Source organism: Drosophila miranda, chromosome 2 (assembly GCF_003369915.1).
Source record: "Drosophila miranda strain MSH22 chromosome 2, D.miranda_PacBio2.1, whole genome shotgun sequence".
Classification (NCBI taxonomy): Eukaryota; Metazoa; Arthropoda; class Insecta; order Diptera; family Drosophilidae; genus Drosophila; species Drosophila miranda.
In genome coordinates, this window is record NC_046675.1 from 29,145,375 (window position 1) to 29,166,652 (window position 21,278).

At 40.5% G+C, this 21,278-nt stretch overlaps 1 protein-coding gene across 1 annotated transcript in view; it reads right to left on the bottom strand.

Annotated features, from left to right (window-relative positions):
• Nucleotides 1-4,299: 4,299 nt before the first annotated feature.
• LOC108153855 (neuroligin-4, Y-linked) overlaps nt 4,300-21,278 on the bottom strand; it is an 86,775-nt gene continuing 69,796 nt past the window's right edge. Inside the window, exons 5-13 of the mRNA XM_017283954.2 lie at nt 15,642-15,887; nt 13,982-14,179; nt 13,507-13,899; nt 13,306-13,342; nt 10,743-10,955; nt 9,584-9,722; nt 9,347-9,498; nt 9,128-9,240; nt 4,300-8,166 (exon numbers count right to left, since the gene is read on the bottom strand). Coding sequence (XP_017139443.1) covers nt 7,043-8,166; nt 9,128-9,240; nt 9,347-9,498; nt 9,584-9,722; nt 10,743-10,955; nt 13,306-13,342; nt 13,507-13,899; nt 13,982-14,179; nt 15,642-15,887 — 2,615 coding nt within the window. The 3' untranslated portion in view covers nt 4,300-7,042. The remainder of the gene's footprint in view (nt 8,167-9,127; nt 9,241-9,346; nt 9,499-9,583; nt 9,723-10,742; nt 10,956-13,305; nt 13,343-13,506; nt 13,900-13,981; nt 14,180-15,641; nt 15,888-21,278) is intronic.

The window sequence follows — 21,278 nt, forward strand, 5'->3', positions numbered from 1 at the left end:
CCGTATCATTTCCCAAAGGTCAAAATCATCTTTCTGATCGTCGAATCTTTGCCTAAACGCTGTACAGAACGATGACCAGGAGTATTGGTGGTTTCTTCGATGAAAATCCCAGAACCAATCGCTGGCTTTACCTGTGAAAAGCAGATGCAGATTGTCGCAAAGTAACTGGTCATCATTCCCCAGAGTCTGTCCTGTAAGAGCACGAACGCGATATAGAAATTCTTCTACGTGCATTGCGTCTCGAGAACCATCAAATTTAAGACGCCAGCTTAGTAGGATATTTGCCGCTTTTGCCGGTGCTACATTTCCGGCTGTTTGACTACCCCTAGGAGTTCTTCCTTGGGAATCGCCTCTAACCATGTAACTATCATTGTCTACGTCTCGTCTAACATTACTGTGTGACTCTGAGGGACCTCCGTTACCCGTAGCAGCCGCCGCGGCTAAATTCATATTGGAAAACTGGGCCTGTATAGTTTGTTCGATGGAAGTTTTTATGAACGAACTAAGGTTTTCCATCATAGATTTCTCCTGATTTTGCATGACCGAATGGATGTAATTCGTAAGGTTTTCAGGTTGAGCGTTACTAAGTGACCTATTTCCGTTGCTACTAATCGACTGTCGACTCTCGGATAAATATTGATCTAAACTAGCTTGATACCTTGTTTGCATTCCTCGTTTAGGGGTTGCTCCTCGCCCTCGACCTCGGCTGTTTGTTCTCCCTTTTCTACGTAATAAGGTTGGATCTAGTTGTACCGTCCCATTGTCTTCGTTTCCCCGAACATTAGGTGGTATGGAGCCAGAGCTTAGGTGTAATTCTGCTGCTAGAGTATTATTTTCGTAACGCAGTCTACCAGGTTCGCATTCCGACTTGCACACTGGACAAGACTTTTCGCTTTTCAAATGTTCGCATACGCACGTATTATGAAATCGGTGGTGACAAGGCGTGGTAGCTATTAACTGATCTTGCCGCAAATTTCCCTGGCAAATAATGCAAAGCGAGTCTGGATTGATCAATGCCGAAGCTAAATTTTCATTACTTCGGTGGACCGCCATGATTTGTATGCATTTCTTAATAAAAAAAAATAATAATGAACATAAAATTATGAAACTAATATGCAAATATGAGTTAACGAATATGGAATTTACTTAATATGTTCGCCCTCTCCAGGCATGATCTAGGTGGTCTACCACTAACTGTACGTTTCGATTTGAATAGTTGAGTAATTAAGTTGTGTATGTTGGCCAGTTCTATTACCAGTTTTGAAGGTATAAGTCCGGATAATGGACAGTCTCTACTTATCATAAGTAGAAGATCGTGATTCCTAAAATCTGCGACTTTTTCCTAACCCAACTAGAATTTGATAAAGGAATCTCTACAGCCAAGCTCAAGATAATTTAATGAATATAACTTTGAGTCGGGGTATCCGTCTTTTGAATAACTCCCGCAGTTCCCTAAATCAACATCTTTAGCTATCTCGTTGGTGGAGTCCTATATCGTGATATCAGTATATTGTAACTACCTATATAAGCTAGTCCATCCGGAGGAAGAGACAACAGATTATACACAGGTCGACTTTTCCAGCCATGAAAAATAGTCGTAGGTTCCGTATGCAACAGCTGTCGTACTCCCACCCGAAGAGATCTATCAGTATAGTATTACCAGAGAATTATTGTTTTGGATGGAATATAGAGCTATGGTGGAGCCTAGCCCCAGAATGACATGCCATGGGTACTAAAGTTAAGTACCAACTTTACGAGAGATCATGTCCCTTCGGGCCCCACGTTGGGCGCCAATTATGTAGCGTGCAGGTGTGGGATAGCTGTCGTTTACCCATACTAGTATGAAGAGATTTCGTGTGCACCTCTAGCTATGCTCTGACTAAGCTCGCCGGATTGTCGGGGTTCGTTCTACTCTCTCCTATCACATACTGACACACACTCGCATAATGTTTTAGGTGCACATTTAAAAATAATAAAATAATAATAAAAAAAAAGAAGAACCAAACATAAAACTAACAACAGAATCCAGGTTTAACCGGAGCCAGGAATTGGTTATGGGACTAACAAGTTGGTTGTGGAAAGTGTGGACATACTTATCAATTACTCTACTCAAATGATGAGAAACTCCGGTGTTAGTGAGTATCTCTATCTTCTCTACCCTCCCGACCTATGCTATACAGGTAACCTGACCGTATAGACCCTTGAATAACGTTAAACAGTTATCATCCCACCACTTCGATCATGCCTTTCTGAGGGCGGAGTACTGAATTTAGAACATATTAGGGTTGTACTTCAAAATCAATATCATTATATATATATATTTCAATAAATCCCTAATCATATAACTAAATTCTTGGGGGGGGGTTTTCTTAACTTATAATTAAATCCATTTTTGTTGTGTCTCGATAGCTTAATATATTAGTAAGGAATTGCGAAGAAATATTAAGAAAAATAAAGATTTAAAAATGACCATCATATATGGGTAACAGATTCTAAAGGGGTGAGAGGTACCAATACATTATGGTTACGGATTTATAAAGGGAATATCAATAGAAAATTACATGTAACACGCAGGTTACTTCCCAGCTCAGTGCATATATGTACTTGTTCTTATTTACAAACTCACAGCGCTTTTGGTAGGCTAGTACCGCTTTTTCCATTCGTGATCGTTGAGCTCAATGATGACGTTGGTGCATAATTCTAAGGAAAGGAAAAGATATTTAATACGAGTATATGTGCACATGAGCGTACTAGAGTGTACTGCTTTGTAATCTCCAGGAAAATTAATGTTGCTCTCATACCCATTAGTTTCCAAAAACCATTATGTTGGCTGTGTTACATAACTAACTATAAAACTGTATACATCGTGTGACGAAAGAGAATGGTTTTTAGCCTGGCACATGAAATCTAGAGGAAAAAGGGGCTTGTGTTACATCCACGAGTAACTATGGTCCTCTATTGCCGTGATCGAGAGACATGTCAGCCAGGCTGAGTAGGACTGCGCCTCCGGAAGAATCCAACAATAATGCAATCAATTCGAGTTCATTATTGGGTGTCGCTGGCGCAGCTAAATCACTTGAAGATGGGGTAAATTAACTCCTTAGCTGGGCTTCAGGTTGCCGATCAAATTTGACGTCGGTCTGCGGACTACACTCTCATTGGAGGCTCGATAAACGGGTGGCGTCAACGGCGCCAAAAATAAGGGTCCGGAGGCGCCTCTTGGTTTTCGCCGTGCATCCACACGGTTGTTGAGGCTTTCTACGGACAACGTCAAGCTGCAGGTTTCGCTGCTCGGTGCCTCCCGCGGGTTTACTACTTGTCTTATCAATCCACCGGCAACACTCCTCTCATAGACCACACCGTATATGCACTCCTATGCGACTGATGATCGCACGAGCGGTACCGTGGCTACGGGCCGCCGTCCTATAACACAAATTCATATATATATATTTTACCACGAACACTTTCCAAATTAATCACGGACATACCAGCTATGTTTTCTTTTCTTTACACTGCTTTCCTGGTTAATTACTCCTGATTCTGGGTCTTTATTGAACTCGGTTCACGAGGTATGGCGTAGTTGCCAGAACTGTTCGTTGGCTAAATATATATATATATATATTTATTTATTCCCGAGTATATCACAAACACGTCCGCTTTAATCAATCGATTCTTTGTCAATACTCCAGCCCAACTTCTGCAAGTTCAGCCAAGCGGTACCGAACCAAAAGCTCGAAGATCGGATGATATTTGGGGAATTTTAACTGCATAATCGGATGATCTTAGGAACTTTAACTGCATAATCGGATGATGTTGGGAATTTAAACTGCATAATCGGATGATCTTTCGCCCATTTGAGCGAACTTTTGGGCAAGCTTTTAATCTATGCTCTCCCTACGCTACGCTACTCTCTTGGGTCAAGGTAAACGTGACGTCTTTCGCTTAAATGCGTGCGCTGCGCGCCGACTCTCTTTAGAAAGCTTTTCGGAAAGCTTGCAGCTTACGATCCACTTTCGGAGTTACTATGTCTCTGCACTTTTAAGCATTACCAAAAGAAAACTATGCTTATCCGTGATGTTCTACACTCGTTCCCTTAATTCGGCCCCTACATGCTGTATCAAGAATAATGATTCAGAAATGAACCTCCGACCTCCCCCCAAAATTCCACCCAAGAAAACATCTAATTCCGTTTTTTTAAAATAATTTTTATAATTTTTTGCAACTTTATTATTTACTTAAATTTCAGTTTTCATCTTAAATGCCTGCCCCTCTTCGCGTCTGATTTAATTCTTAGTTTTGTTTTTTTTTTTTTTTTTTACTGATTTTCACTATTTCTTTTTCATTTTAGTTTGTGGAATTTTCACTGGCTTTAAACACTAGAGAATCCCGTTACGCACGCAATGCCATAAATTTTCAAGAATTTTTCCCAGTTTTAATTATATCGTTATGCAGCACACTATATAAATACTCGTATATGTAGTATTATTACATATTATTTTATATGGTTTTCTTTTTTTGTTGTTTATTTCGCTATTTATGCTAGAGGTTTACATCATTACAATTGTGGATATATATATATTTATAGATGCATGTTTTTTTATATTTTCAATTGGTTTTTCCATTTTCATTCCTGGGTTCGGTTTTATTTGCCTCTGAATGCGTTTTTATATATATTTTACAAGTGGTTTTTCATGATATTGTTTGCAATTTTCGCACGGTTTTCACTTTAATGATCTCTCTCTCGTTTTGCTCTTTTTTTTTTTTTTAATATAATTTCCATTTTAATTACAATTTTCGGGGCAATTGTTGAAATTATGAATAACAGAACAGCAGGGGGAGTGGGGCGGGGGGGCTGAAAATTATGTATTTTTCCGACTGCTTATTTCAATTGCCTTCTCCTAATGGAATTTTTAACTACATTTCCACAGAGAAATTCCTAGAAAAAGACAGACTGAGAGAGAGAGAGAGGGCGACGCTTGTACGAGTTTATATCGTTTCGTATTTAATTTTAATGGCTATATAAATATTTATTTAGTTACATAACAAAGTAGCCTGCATGCTTAATTCTAACAGTTTAAATTTCCTTTTGTTTTCCTCCTCCTCTCTCTGGCCAAAAGTTTAGTTTTTCCATTCAGAGCCACGGCCAGGAGGCCTCCTATACATGATTTGATTTCCTGTTCTGTTTCTGTGTGTGTTTTCCTCTGGAAATTGTATTTTCTCTGCTAAATTTCTTGTGTAGTAGATTATACATATTTCTGCCACTGCCTATAGTTTTTTCTTCTATTTTTTTCTTCTATTATTTACACACAATAATCGTACTCGTACGCGTACACAATTTATAATTCAGTCTTTGGAAGAATAACATTTATGTTTCTGTTCTTTACTTTTTTTGGTTTTCATTTTTTTCCTAGGTTTTCTACTGAGAAATATTATACTTTAATCTAGTAACAGAACGGAGTAGAGGAAGGGGGAAGATTTCGCTCCATAACTTGGAATTTGTGAGTGTTTTTTATTGGTCCTAATCGGGTTTGAAAAGACAGACAGCTCGTTGCAGGGCTATAATAAGGGCTTACAATAAAATTTAAATCACACTGTGAAACAGTTATTGGAATAGTATTATAAGTATTAGAAAATGGTGTAAATAATGGTCGAAAAGTGGTCAAAAGTGGTGGAAAGAAGGGTCGAAATGGTTTCGAAAGAGTTGGACAGTACTTTAAATTGTGGTCGAAATAGAATTGGAATTAGTGAACAAAATTGTGGTAAAAATATTAGTTGAAATAAAAGTAAAATGTGGTACAAAATAGGTCGAAATTCTGGTCGAATTCAAGTTTAAAATGGTCGAAAAATTGCTGCCAAAATGTTCTAAATAGTAATAGAAAGTGGCCGAAAAAATGGTTGAAAAATGTTGAAAGTGTTCAAAATAAAGGTCGAAGTAGTATAAATATTTGTCGAAAAACTGGTCGAAATAAATGTAAAATGTGGTCATATTTGTATTCTTCAAATAGTTGTAGAAAGTGGCTCATAAGTGGTCGAAATATACCAATAAAATGGTTGAAAAGTATCCGAAATAATGAATAATAGAAAATGGTCGTAAAAATGGTTGAAAGTTGTCGAAATTGTTGTCGAAAATAAAGGTCGAAATATAGGTCTAAAGTGGTGTAATAGTAGTATTACAAATATTGGTGGAATTAATGATCGAAAATTATAAGTTTTTTGGTCGAAATTGTAGTAGAAATTTTGGTCGAAATAATTGTAAAATGTGGTCAAATTTGTGTTGTTCAAATAGTTGTAAAAGTGTTCGAAACATACCATTAAAATGGTCGAAAAATTGCCGAAATAATGGTCTAAGTAGTAGGAGAAATTGTTTGTAAAAATGGTGGAAAATTGTCGAAATTGTTGTCAAAAGTGGTCGAAATATAGGTCGAAAGTGGTCGAAATATATGTCGAAAGTGGTCGAAAATGGTAAAAATAATAGTCATAATAATGGTCTAAATTCTAATCGAAAATGGTCGAAAGTTAAATTATCGCATGGTATCTGGTCAAGTTTTTATTGAATCGAATTTCTTCTAGAATATCCGCTATAAAATCAACCAAAAATAAATCCCTATGATTTCTGGCAAAGAATGAATGTTTTTCCAAGTTGTGGGCGCTTTTCCTTGGGCGATAATGATTCCTAACAACAATCTCTAAGCTTTAGATATAACTATGTACAATATACAATGTATATATAATATATGTATATACGATCTATATATGTAAAATCAACTAGCAACAAAGTTATGGCTTGGTCAGCGAGTATTAGCTTTGGATTTTAAATCCTGATACATCAGGACACATCGGCATTCATACACTTACGGCGCTATAGAGAGAGAGAGAGAGAGAGGCAATTAGATCTAACCCATTCACCCAGGGGGACACTCACCGACAGCTGAAATTTGTAGGGGAAATGGAAAGGAAGGAAGGAGATGGGAGATGGTAGGGGGGGCGTATATGAGGGACTGTGCGCTTAGAGATCACATTTAAAACGCACGGTCAATTAATGTCACACACGGAGCTCATCCATCAGTGGATGTTGCTGCTGTTGCTGTTGCTGCTGCTGCTGGTGGTGCTGCGTGGTGGCTGCCACAATCACTGGCACTGTGGGCGGGGTGGGCACCACCAATCCACCGGCTGTGGTTAGAACGGTGGTCATGCTTTGATTATGATGATTCTGCAAATGTTGCTGATGTGTTACCACGTGCTGTTGCTGTTGCTGTTGTTGCTGCTGCTGCTGGTGCGACTGATGCTGCTGCGAGGGGGAATGCTGCTGTGCCTGCGCCTGGGTCTGCTTCATGCAACTCTTTTTGGTCAGAGTCCCGCACTGATTGCCCAGCACTTGCAGGGCATGCGTTGGTGGGACACCACCGCCGCCGACACCGCCACCGCCCCCTGTGTCCTGCATCGTTTTCATGTGCTTCGGCGGAGGCGGGGCACGATGCGGAATGTCGGCGAATTCCGGAGGCGGCAGCTGGTGATGTTGCATGGCATGATGATGGGATAGAATCGTCCCGGGGTCGCTCTTTGCGTGGATTGTCAGGGTCTCGAGGTCCCCGCAGATGCTGTTCGGGATCTGGCCATTCTCCTGGCGCTTCAGCTTTGTCTGCGGCCGGGGTTCGCTCAGACGCGTCTTATCCCGCTGGTAGTAGACGCCCGCAAAGATCAGAACATTGAGGATCAGCAGGGAGCAGCCGATGGCAATGGTGACACTCAGCGCCGTGGAATACGCCGCAAAGCCATCGTTGTCCTGCGAGGCACTCGCCGCTCCGCCGGCCGCATGGTCCGGATCCATCATGTCGTCGGGATAGATCTTATTGCCCCCATAACGAGTGCCGTTCCGCTGCAGAGAGGACGAGGGAGAACTGAGATTCAGCAGGGAGAACACTTGATTCGTGAATATCGTAAAGTTTCCCATTGCCGCCGCATTGGCAGCCCTCGAGGTGTAGGGGGGATTCAGGGGTTTCACAGAGGCATCATTGGGGATATTGTTGTCCTCATCGTCTTCGTCGTGCAGCTGATGATGGGCTGCGGGGACATTGTCGCCCCCCGGCTTGTGCAGATCCGGTATGAGATTCAGCCAAAACGATAGACGATGTGCCCGATAATGGTTTTTGAGCTTTGGTTTGGTGTCTGGAAATGGAGGAAAAAGATCGGGGAAATAGGGTTCAATTTATGGTTTATTTTTATGGAGGAATCGATAGGTATCGAAGCGGTAATCGCATTTTTTATTGTAACATTTATCGAAATTGGTATCTAAATGGTTATCGAACGAGCTAGTTATCGACATTGTTATCGAATGAGCCAAACAACATGTTATCGATGTATTTATCGATATTGCTATCAAAATTGTTATATAAATGATTATCGATCGAGAAAAACAACATGTTATCGAAATATGTATCGATAATTTGATCGAAATTGCTATCAACAGAGCTACACAACGTATTATGAAATTATTTATCGATATTGTTATCGCAATTGTTACGGTTTCGATGTATGTCGAAGTATTTATCGAAATTGTGAACAGAAGTTTTATCGAAATAATTATCTAAATATCTGACGATTATGTTATCGAAATAGGTGAAGCAATGTCTATCAAACGACTCTCGGTAATCGAGAATATATAAATCGAATTGATCGATTTTGTTATCTAATTGGTTATCGAACGATCTAATTAACGTGTTATTGAATTATTGATCGATATTTTTATCGAACTTGTTATTCTTTCTATGGATGTATCGAAATTGTGAAGAGAAGTGTTGTCGAAGCTGTTGTCGATTATGTTATCGAAATAGGTTAAGAAATTTTTATTGAAATATCTATCGAACTATTCTCGGTAATCGAAAATCTATAAAGCGAGCTATTGAAATATATCAAAATAATTATTGAAGCTGTTATTGGTGTAGTTATCGAAATAATTCTTAAAAATGTAATTAAAATATTTATTGAAATAGTTATCGAAATAGTTATGAAAAGTACTACTCCAATTGTTATTGTCCTTTTTATCCATAACTTTATGAAAATTCGTATCGATAAATTTATCGATAATTTATAAATTTTCTAAAAATTCCAAATAATTCCAAATACTAACCAAAATTCAGGTATTTCTTGTGCACACTCTCGTACGCCGTCCACTCGATGGTCTTGTAGCGACTCCTCTCCTGTCGACTGCTGTGCTCCGTTTCCATTTGTTCATTTGGATTGCTGCATCGCGAGGGAGGGAGAGGGAAAGAGATTGGAAATTAAGTTTCCGATGAGGCACTGCCTCCCCGAGTGCCTGCCACTGCCACTGCCTGTGCCATTTACTCACCCTGTGCGCACAAAGTTGGCCCAGTAAAACATGACCACCTCCGATAGACTGATTTCGGTTTTCGTGTAGTTGCGCGTGAAATGATTGAAACCGCCAACGAGCGGTGCCCCAAAGATATATGGCAGGTCCTCGCCGTGGATGCAGCCCTGACGCTGCAACAGAGGGGGGAGGGAGGGAGTCTCCAATTTAGTAGCCACTTGCCCTGACCCTTGACGCACTAGGCTGCCCAAAACTCACCTGCGGATAGTCCCCGAAGCGCGTCTGATAGTCAAAAACATATAGATACGAGTTTCGATGATCTGCCGAATGCAAATCCACAGTTTGTGCTGCCGGTGCCACAACCTGGGCATCGCTCAAAGCCTCCAGTGTTTCGTCGCTGCAACAACAACAAAAAAAGAGGGGCATTAAAATCAAATAACAATTTTCCCAGCCCCCTCCCCAGGACCGATGCAATTTTCCGGCTATTTTCCCGCATTACCTCGCCAGATGCCACTCTTCCACTCTGCCGTTCTGCCATCGAGAGTTTTATGCTCAAGTGTGCATCTAACAAGCCACTTTTAAGGGCTGCCACTTTGAATACCTGTTTACCCCCGGAAAGGAGAGCGGCAGCAGTCCTCGGCGAAGGACTAAGCCTATTTCGAGACTGATTTGCTGCATTTCTATCTCTCTTTCCTTTTTTTTTTTGGAGGGATTGCAGAAAAGCGCAACAAATTTGAATAAAAACCATTTGCTGGATATTTCCCCCGCTCGGAAAAATGCACATACATTTTCCTGCGACTGTGGCAGGGCTTTAATATTTCCCCTGGAAAATGTGTACTAAATGTGGCTTCAATAATTGTGGACTCCCCAGGAAGAGCGCCATGCCACGGGACTCTGATGAAGCATGAAAACTTGCAACTTAACGCACGTCTGCACACATTTCCGTAGCCCAAAAGAAAATTTTTGGGAAATAAATTGATATTGAAATGTAATTCCGCATAAATTATGCAAACACAGAAACACAAAATTGTATATCAAATCGAAAGCATAAATATTGATTGGAAATGTAAGGAATTTTCCATAACACTTTTATGCCTCGTGTGCAACAGAATGCAGGAAAATCTGAAAAACTGCAGCAGTATTTATGAAGATTGGCAGTCGGTAGGAGGGGGCCCCCCCTCCGATTTGCATAAGATTGAAATCAAGATTCATTCAAAGCCGCTTTAATTGAAAATCTCACACGCTCCGCCGCTCCATTGCTCCATTGCTCCATCGTTCTCCAGGACATGCCATTGCGCATTTAATTAAGAAGGAAATATTTATTCGGCATCCACTCCGTATTCTCTACCTCTTTTTTCGGGTGTTGCAGGTGGAGGGGCATGCCGCATGGGGGACACATACAAACGCAATTACTCACCGGATATTAATTGGATGCTGGACGGGCCTCTCCCAATCCGTGTACTCGTTGACAATCGTTGCGAATATCTCGTTCAAATGAAACGTGTACGTGTTCCTCACGTAGGCCTTTAAAATTCTCGACCTTCGATCCGCCTCGATGCCGTATTGCACATCGCCCGAATTGAAGCTGAAAAAGGCCTCGGCACGTGTCACCCCGGCCATCAGGTCGTATCTGTGTGGGAGGGTTAAAAGCGTCAATAAGGATGAGGAATATTCACCAGCAGGAGGGATAAGTATGGGCGCGAAAGTGCGTGAGGGGCGAAGGTGTGACCTGCCTGTTTGTTAACCCTTTCTGGTAGCCGGTACTTGGAGAGGGCTTTATCGCTTTATTTATTTTTAGGGATTTACTTTTCATTTATTAATATTTGTTATATCTAAAAAGGTGTCTTTTTGTTTGAGAAAATATACATTATAAAAAAAAAAAACAAATAAGAATAAAAATGAAATTAATAAAAATTTACAATTTATTTATTTTTTAAACTAATTAATTAATTTATTATTTTTAAATTTATTTATTTATTATTTTTAAATTTATTTATTTATTATTTTTAAATTTATTTATTTATTATAATCTTTTTTAATTTTTAATTTTATGTATTAATATTAATTTGTTGCAATTGTAATTAATTATTAATTGTAAATTTTATTTTTATTTTTTATATATATATATTTTTTTTTTTTTAACATTTAGTTCCCTTCATCGCTGCAGCCACAATAATGTCTCTTCCCTGAAAACTTTCTATGGCAACCAGTTCCCATTCATTTGTTAAACTGCTTGACCCTTGAACCCCCCCTCCCTGGCTCCTGTAACCGCACACTTGGAGCAGCTGCCTCCCACTGCATCGTTCTCTCTCTCTGGGAGAAGCTTCTCTGTGGTCATTCGAGTGCATTTTCCTCATTTTAAATGTATATTTTCCCTCCTACATTTTCGTGGCTTATTTGCTTGGGAGATGCAGCAGAGATATCCAAAGAATATTTGGTAAATTTTGTGTTTGCTCTTTGTGTGTGCCATCTGTTTAATGGAATTCCTGCAGAGGTAGGGCTCTGTAGTGCTCTTCTGTGTGTGTGTGTGTGTGGGGAACGAAATGCTTTTAAACTGCACACAAACGAAATATTTATGCTCGGTTTTCGGAGCAGTCCTTTGCCGCACTGACTAATAGCCTCTTGGGCATTGATGGGACACCCGGCAGAAGCAGGAACCAAAAACCAGAATCCCAGATAAATCCAGGATGCAGATACAGATAAATTCCTAGTTAAACGAAGAATGCCCGCCACTGTATCCCTGGGATATCTGGGGCTCAAAGGGTTCAAAGAGTTCCATCATGAACTATTCATTCGATTGAATTTTCTGTTAATTCTAAACCCGAATTGAATTGCAGTAACCCAGTTTTAGGTCTCGAGAATCAAAGCGTGCCGCACATCAATTATGTGAATCGCAGCTCTAATTAGCTGTTAATAATATATATATTAACATTTTGTAAAATGGCCTCCAACACACACACACACAAAGTGCATAAATCAAGTGGCACCGCAGTCCACAAACAATGGCCGCCCGAGGGGGCAGGCCAGGTCTTTGCGTGCCTAATGTGCATTAATTAATTACACTTGCAGTCCAGCCAGGAGGCAGGTGGCATGAGGCAGGAGGCAGTAGGAGAGTGTATGTTTAGCTCTTATCGGTGGCTAAACTAACGACGCTCTTGAACGCCAGATAAAGGGCAGGCAGCCCCAACAACTTTGCCGAAAAGAACGAAAGTCGCAACGAAACTTTAAATTAATTATGTGGCATAGAGAAAGCTCGGGTTTCAGCTACAGCAGTGGCTACACGACAGAGTGGACGGACACGGAGAAGAGGAGGATAGATGGATATATCTTTAAGCCAGGAAGAGAGCTATAGACATAGCCAATGGTATACGGAAGACATAGCACTCTACTCAGAGCGAATTTCGCGTTAATTTTGAAGAATTTCTAAGAAAGAAACTCACTCCAGGCACGGGGGTGTCTTAATTACATGAATTATACATGTCAGATGTATTTAACACGTGTATATGAAATGTACCATGAATGAAATGTTACTTTACATGTAAGGAATGCCTGTAGAATGTTAAATCTATGTAAAGTACTGTAAAATGTATGTCAAAAAGGGCATGAGGCTCGACAAAAACGTTTTAAATGGTTTTCCTCATTCTGTCTGTAATAATTATACGATCTTAACTATTTTTGGTAAATGGCTAGATAATACCATTATCTACAGCTGCGTTACAGTAAAACTACATAGTGCTACCACTCTGGCACCCATAAATCGCACTATTTCAAATGTTTTCTCTGCCATATGTTGCCACTTTCGAGTCGAACCTTCTCTCTATCAAATGTTCACTCTATCGAGCTACTACTGTACTCAAAATGGGATGTTTATGATGGACGTGTGTGTGTGCAAGTGTTGAGGTAAAAATAATTAAATTCCCGCCTGGTCCAGTGACGTGCCTTGGCTTCGGCTTCGGTTTTGCCTTTGGCCGACAACTTACCTTGACAACTTGTTAATGGCAGTTTTTCTCATTAATACTGCATTAATTAAAAACAGTCCATGCCATGTGTGTAAAGTGGCAGCAGAAAAAGCATTAAAAGAAGGAAAAAATATACGATGGACGGAATTATAATTTATTTTAATTATGCAAAGGAAATATATATGCGTAAAAAAAAGGGCATCTGTGATATTAATATCTCACCGATATTCTCCAGTTGTCCGGGCGTGCCCCAGCCTCCGGCAGCGGCAATACCCGCCTCTCCGCCGAGGCCATTCCCGGCGGCCGTGGAGGCCTGCGCCTGGGCCTGAGCTGCCGCCGAGCCCGGCGCCGGTGGCACATAATCTCCGCCATCGATGACCACTCCGTCGATGCTCGGCCCAAAGGCGAAACCGAACTCGGGCGGACGTATGGGGACGCTCAGCAGTTGCTCGAGCGTCTTCTCGCGCAGGCACTTCATCAGATGGGCGTGCGGCAGGTCCGAGGCGCAGTTCACGTGGTGGGCCACGACGGCGGCATATTTCGCCGGATTGCTGACCAGCGACCAGGGGGCCAGGCCCGAGCCGGACATCAGGATGGCCCGATTGAAGAGCAGGCCTGGCGAGTGACACGAGAATGGCAGGGATTTCAAGCGGAATGTCTTGTCAGAGAGAGAGTGGGAAGGGGGAACACTACTTACCCTCTGGCACGGCCATTGATGAAATGAGAAAGTGGACGCACGCCGCCCCAGTGCCGTGTCCGGCGAGGGTTATGCTGTTGGGATCCCCGCCAAAGGCAGCAATGTTCTCCTTGAGCCAATGCAGTGCGGCAATGATGTCCATCAGGCCATAATTGGCCGGCAGCTTCGAGTATCGGTCCGTGTTGGCGTTCAGGAATCCTGCAGAAAGAAATACCCACACACATTCATAGTTTTTTCGTCACATAATCGATGATTCGTTTGCTCGTTTAATGCACATTTAATCGATTCTGAGCAGTCGTGCAGTCAGTCGGTTATGTCCTCCGTTGCCTATTTAAAATGTCGAAACGCAATGGCAGGCGGTAGGCGGTAGGCGGCAGGCGACAGGCGACACTTTTTCACTGCAAAGTCACGCGTGCAAATCATGATGTCAGCACTTCCGTTTCCTCTGCAACACCAACAGCTACAGCGGCAGCGGCAGGAGGAGCGGCAGCAGCAAACGATTGGATGGAGCGCCCAAATGAGGTCGCCACTAATTTTGCCTGTGCTTTTGAATTTGCACAGTGTTTCGGGGTCACACAGTGGCGAAAAGGTGATTTGTTGGAGAGCAAATTTCGAAGATATTTGGTATTTTCGTGGGGACACATACGAGCATGAAAAGGAGCCCTAAACATACAAGACTCTTCTGGGATTTTTTCAATATTATTTTGAATACACTCTAGAATTTTCTGGTATTTTTTCTAGAGTTTTCTGGTATTTTCTGATAATTTTAGTATTTATTTAGTATTTTATTATTTTCTAGCTTTTTTCGATGTTTTCTTGGTATTTTCTGGAATATTTGTTCAGTATTTTCTGGTATTTTTCAGTTTATTCTGGTTTTAGTATATTTGGTATTTTATATGATATTCAACTGGTATTTTTGTATTTTTGTATTTTGTATACTTGTATACTTGTATTTTTCCTAGTATTTTTTCCTATTTTCTTCTGGTATTTTCTGGAATTTTTGTTCAGTATTTTCTGGAATGTTTCGTAGTATTTATCAGTTTTCCTCGGAGAAGTAATATCTAGAATTTTATGGTATTTGATATGGTATTTTACTGGTATTTTTCTAGTATTTTATGGTATTTTAATTGGTATTTTTCTAGTATTTTTTTCCTATTCTCTCTCCTAAAACTTGAATGTGTAATTTCCCAAATATTCCAAGATTTTTGCACTTTCATCTTTGAAAATTTTAGAGCATTCCTTCCCTTGGTGCCGCAGTCTGGAACCACTGTATCCTGTGTAGATTTTTGTATGCCTGACTGTAACTAAATTAGTTAGATTATGGAATAAATGTACGCCTCATTGCTGCTGCCATTGTTGCTGCTGCTTTCGTAGTCGTTGGCTGCTTCTGGTGCTGCTGCTGCTGTTGTTCAACGGAAGTGCAGTTGATGTTGCAAGAGTGCTGCAGGCGTCCTGGCACTGCCACTAGGACTGGCTTAAAAGCCGCTGCTCTGCACAGTCGATTGGTTGGCGGCACGTTTGCCTCATTGCACCGACCACCGACATTCCACGCCCCACCACTCTGCTGTCGTTCGTCGTTCATTCGTTGTCGACTGTCGTTCTCTGGTCATGCACTCAGCATATCAATTAGCATTAGGATTTGAGTGTGCAGAGCACTTACCCAGCACTCCGAGGCGATAATTTATGGTTACCACCAATATTTGTCCATAGCTTGCCAGAACGGAGCCATCGTACGGATTGCCGCTGTTCCATTCATATGATTCGCCATGGACAAACACCAGCACAGGATATTTTGTGGGATTTCCACTGCCCGACGACGAGGAGGAAGACGACGACGATGAGGAGGAGGAGCCGGAACTGCCGCCAGAGGAGGAACCGCCACTGCCCGTGGAATCCCGGGAACCAACTGCAAAGGCAAAGCAGAAGGAAAATATGTTAATTGACAGATCAATGCAGAAAATAAAAAATTGATTCTCCTTCCTTCCGTCGGATGCCATTCCCGTGTAATATTTCAAGGCTAAATAATTGTACGAAAAGATTTACACTATGAAGAAGAGAAAAACCCACAACCCAAACCCAAAGCCACCATATAAAGCCCTTAAGCCTTGTCCATTAATCAACTGGATCTGCTGTTTCTCTATATTCTCCAAGGAAAATACTTGCCAAGGTAAACAAGGCCCTAAATCAGCCATCAACCAGGTCGACAAAAACGTAAGACAAATGAGCGTCTAAGCCTCTGAAAATAGGCAAATTATATTCGTAAACAACTCTTTTTTCCTCCTCGTGTGACGAAAAGAAAAGCCAAAGTCATCGATGGAGCAGCACCAGGCCCTTCAGATCTAGTGGTTCTTTCCTAATCTGAATGGACACGTTTTCCAGCTTAAGGCAAAGGCTTCTCTTTCGACAGAGAGTGAGAGAAAACAATCATTGGATTGGATTTGGAGACCTTTCTTTCCTGCGGACGTGTGTGGAGTGTGTGGAGAAAGTTTTGGTGGAGGATTAAATGGAATGAAGAGTGATATATGGGATGTATAAGGGATAAAGAGGGCATCAAGAATGGCACGCTCGAAATACAGGAAACATATTTGCAGAGTGTCTCTCCATGAATTTAAAATAGATTAAAAAACATTTATAGCATTCTGTATTTTTCATTCTAGTTTTTCTAGTATTTTCTGTTATATTTCTATATTCAGTATTTTAGTATGGTTTAAGTAATTTTCTGGCCTTTAGTATTTTCTGGTATTTTTCGAGTTCAGTAACTTTTGAGTATTTTTCTGTTAATTTTGGTTCCAAATTTTCGGGTGTCAATAGCAGTCTATTATTGTATTTTTCTTAGTTTGTTTTCTGGTACTTTTCTAGTATTTTTTCTGGTATTTTGTCTGGTAGTCTTTCTGTTATTTTTCTGGTATTATTTCTGGTATTTTGTCTAGTATTTTTCTGTAATTTTTAAGTATCTGAACTAACTTTCTTTTGGTATTTTACGGTTTTTTAGTATTTTATTAGTTTATTTTTAATATTTTCCAGTATTTTGTAAGTTTTGGAATTAGGGGTTCTTAAACAGAATTTAGAGGGAAAGCACAGCGTAACAGGGAATCTATATCTTGGAGAATAAAGACAAAGGCTATCCATAACGTTTCCTTATAAATTAAAATCTCACTTTAAAGCAAAAACTCGAAACCAAATTCCCAAAGAACACACGAAAACTGCAAACAGAAATACATCCAAGGAGTATAGTTACAGACGGGGTTGGCAGGGCGGTGGCTGCATCTTTGTTAGAGATATGTACATATCGTCATGTATCTGAGCGAGTGCATGGCTTGTATCTGACATCAGACGTTGCTCCCCCACACCCCTCTTTCCACTAGAAGTATAACAAAAGCAAGCACATGGAAAGTTCTCTCCGCTCCTTTCTTGTGTGCTGGAACAAAAGAACTTGCTTATCAAAGCGGAAAAAGAGTTGTAAGGGTGGGAGGATTGGGTGCGGGGGGTTGGGTGGGGTGGGCAGGGTTAGGATGTGGCTGAAGAAGTGCCACCAAACGAGGCACCAGGAAACCAAGTTACTGTGTCACTGACTTTTATAAATAGCGCGAACAAAGAGACTCGTGTGGCAGACACAATGAACGGAGGATGGCTGCAGAGGAGGCCCCCCCCCCAACGGGGGCAGGCGAGAATGGGAGTATCAATGTCAATATCTATATAAAAATCTTCACACTTTCAGGAGCTAATTCAACGGCTGGTATGGGGAGAATATTCTAGGGAAATATTCTGGGGAAATAGAAAACATTTTGTAGCCCAAGAATTTGGCCAAGTATTTTAACAAATTACCACGCCACAAAATGGCCAACAATTTCGGGCCAATTTCTGTATTAATTCGGGGCGGGAAAACTTTACTAACTGCAGCCTATAAATGCCTTTGGTTTGCCACAAAAATTGGACAACAAAAAAAGGTTTCCGCAATGTGGGGGCCAGGGGCAGGGGAGGGTAGATTGAGGCATGTTTCCAAGCAACATGCAAACAGCATTTAAAACTTTTCTGCAAGTAAAAACTTTTGTTGTCATTTCAGCATAAAATGGGCGACATTTCTGTGTGCGTCTGCATGTTGCATGTGCCCCCAAGGAGGGGAGGAATTAAACTTTTATGACTGGCCCCGCCCCCCCAAAGAAGAAGGAGTACAGAAGAAAGTCAAACCAGCAAGGAAGGGGGAAGTGGGAGAAGTTCAAATCCCGCCCCTCTCCACCGTACAAATGTCGCTAGTTTTTCCCCCGGAAAGAAAGTTTCCTCTGGCATAATTTTGTGTTGCGAAAATGTAAATATATTTTGTACATATGACATTTCGTGGCAGAGCGATGACTTTTGTTTGAGGGGGGTGGTGGGGTGTGGGAGGTGGGGTGGCATCTTGTTAATAAGTTGAAACATGTTTTAATTTACAAGGATCCAATGCGCTGCTTTGGGGAAACCCTAATCCCTGCGCCCCTAAATTGGCGGTGGCAGGAAGATGCCATTTGCCACACACTGTGTGGCAGGCAGTGGAAAGTTTTGTGTCGACAGTTTTCTGGTGTATTTTGACTGGCATAAATTTAATCATATTTTCGGAGCGGGACTGTGGCATGTGGCATGCCCCCATTTAGCAGAATTTTTGGGCGGCATGGAGTAACTAAATGGAACTAATGTGATTGACAGGAGTACACCCCCCTTCCCCCCGGTGAAAGATGTCAACGAACGGGAGAAAGTAAGAGAAAGTAAACAGGGAAAGGAATCTCCAAAGAGAGTTCCCGAAACATTCCCGAAATGATTGCGCATCAAATTTTACATCGCCTTCAAGTGGAAAATTGCTTAAATTATATAAGAGCTTTTCCATGATTTTTGTACTTTTTTTAATAATTTTCCGAGAATTTCGAATGGAAATATCTTTGATTTTTTAGGAAAATTATTTAAAAACTATTTTTCGGGGTTTGGGAATGATTAATTTTTCATTGAAAATCCCTCAAAAGTAGGGCTCTCTTTTCTCAAAAAAATAATATGTGAATTTTTCCCGCAAACACACACAAATCTCTTGGGTTTTCTTTTCTTTACTTTCGTTGTTTGATCATAAAATTTGTCTGCCATTGAAATTCATTTTCCAAGTTTAGTTTTGCTTGTTTTGTGGCCTCTTGCACACACCACACGAAAACACACACGAAACACACACTAAAATAGAAAGAAATCCCCTCAAATAGAAAGAAAATCTAAGAAAAATAGAAGGAAAAACCGAAAGAAAAGGCCTTCAGGCAACCCGTAAAAAAGTAGGTGAAATCAATATCCTCCAACTCATTTTCCGGCTGCTCCTCCCTCTCCCTCCCTATCCCAAACAATTGCTAGTTGTGTTCGATGCTGAAAGATGCCCCTGCCGCTGCCCCTGCCCCTTGCACCTTGCCGCACACTCTCAGAAAACAGAGAAAAATGTAGTTCATTTCGTTTTATGGCAGCAAGAAAATTTCATTTCGTTCGAGCTTCAAGTTTAGTGTCGCCTTTTGTTACAGTAAAGATTTTGTTGCAGTTGCCTAACAGTACAGTGAAGGCTCGTTAAAGGGGGAAACACTTTAGAGCTGGGATATGTATTTTGTGGACCTGGAATAGAATTCCCGGGAGGGCTACGGAAGGAATTTTTCTATATTTTCAATTTTTTTGTTTTTAATTTAAATTTAATTTTAGGAATCTTTTAACTAAGGAAGAAAACAATTAAACCCCTCGCATCTCCTTCTTCCGATCACTCTGTCTCTCTCTCTCTCTCTCCCAGTGTGTCTTAGCACTAAAGGTTATGCTTACAGAGAAGAAAGCGCATCACCGCATTTTATTTATTTTTATTATTTTTATTTTTATTTTTATACCCGATACTCAAAATGAGTATTAGATTTGTGGTAAAGTGGATGTGTGTAACGTCCAGAAGGAATCGTTTCCGACCCCATAAAGTATATATATTCTTGATCAGCATCAATAGCCGAGTCGATTGAGCCCTGTCTGTCTGTCTGTCTGTCCGTCTGTCCGTCTGTCCGTCCGTCCGTCTGTCCGTCCCCTTCAGCGCCTAGTGCTTAAAGACTATAAGAGCTAGAGCAACGATGTTTTGGATCCAGACTTCTGTGATATGTCACTGCTACAAGAATATTTCAAAACTTTGCCCCGCCCACTTCCGCCCCCACAAAAGGCGAAAATCTGTGGCATCCACAATTTCGACGATACGAGAAAACTAAAAACGCAGAATCGTAGAGGATGACTATATGTTCTAGATCGTAAAATCTCAATCAGATCGTATAATTATTATAGCCAGAATCAAGAAAACAATTTCATTCTTTCTCGCTCTGTCTCTCTCTAACACACAGGTTTCATGGTCGGTTTTGCCAATTGCAAAATATGAGTTCAAGGATCTCAGAACCTATAAGAGCCAGAGCAACTAAATTAGGTATCCACACTCCTGTGATATCGGACCTTGACCATTTTGTGTCAAAATTTCGCCACACCCCCTTCCGCCACCGCAAAGGACGAAAATCTGAGGCATCCACAAATTTTAGAGACTATTGAGGCTAGAGTAACCAAATTTGGTACACACACTCCTTTAAGATGTCACTATAAAACGTATATCTCAAAATTTCGCCTCACCCTCTTGGGCCCCCACAAAAGACGAAAATCTGTTGCATCCACAATATTGCAGATTTGAGAAAACTAAAAACGCAGAATCATAGATAATGACCATATCTATCAGACTGCTGAATCTGGATCAGATCGGATCATTTTTATACCCAAAAGGAACAAATCAATTTGCAGTGGCTACGCAGCACCCGACGTCACGCTCAGTCTGATTTTCTGTCTCTCTCGCACGCACTCTGTGTCGTGTCGTTTAATATTAGCGGCGTCTGCCGGAGGAGAGCCATACTGACTTAGTATCGGGTATAACTGTAGAGTTGCGGAGTCCGCAGCAACTCACAACGTTCCCCCTCGTTTTTATTTATTATTTATCTATTTATTTCTTTATCTTTTTATTTTTGTTGTTGTATGGATATTGTTAATTATATTTTGTATTATTTTTTTTTGTATTATTTTTATATTATTTTTATTATTATATTATTATTTTATTTCATATTATTTGTATATTGTATATCATTTATTTTTATCATATATTATTAATTATAAATTATTATTATCATTTTATTTTGTCGTATATTTAATTTTTTTATCATTTTTTTTTAATCTTATTTATTTTTATAAATAATTTTTTTTGTATTATTTTTTAATGATTTATTATTATTTTCTCTTCTATACTTAA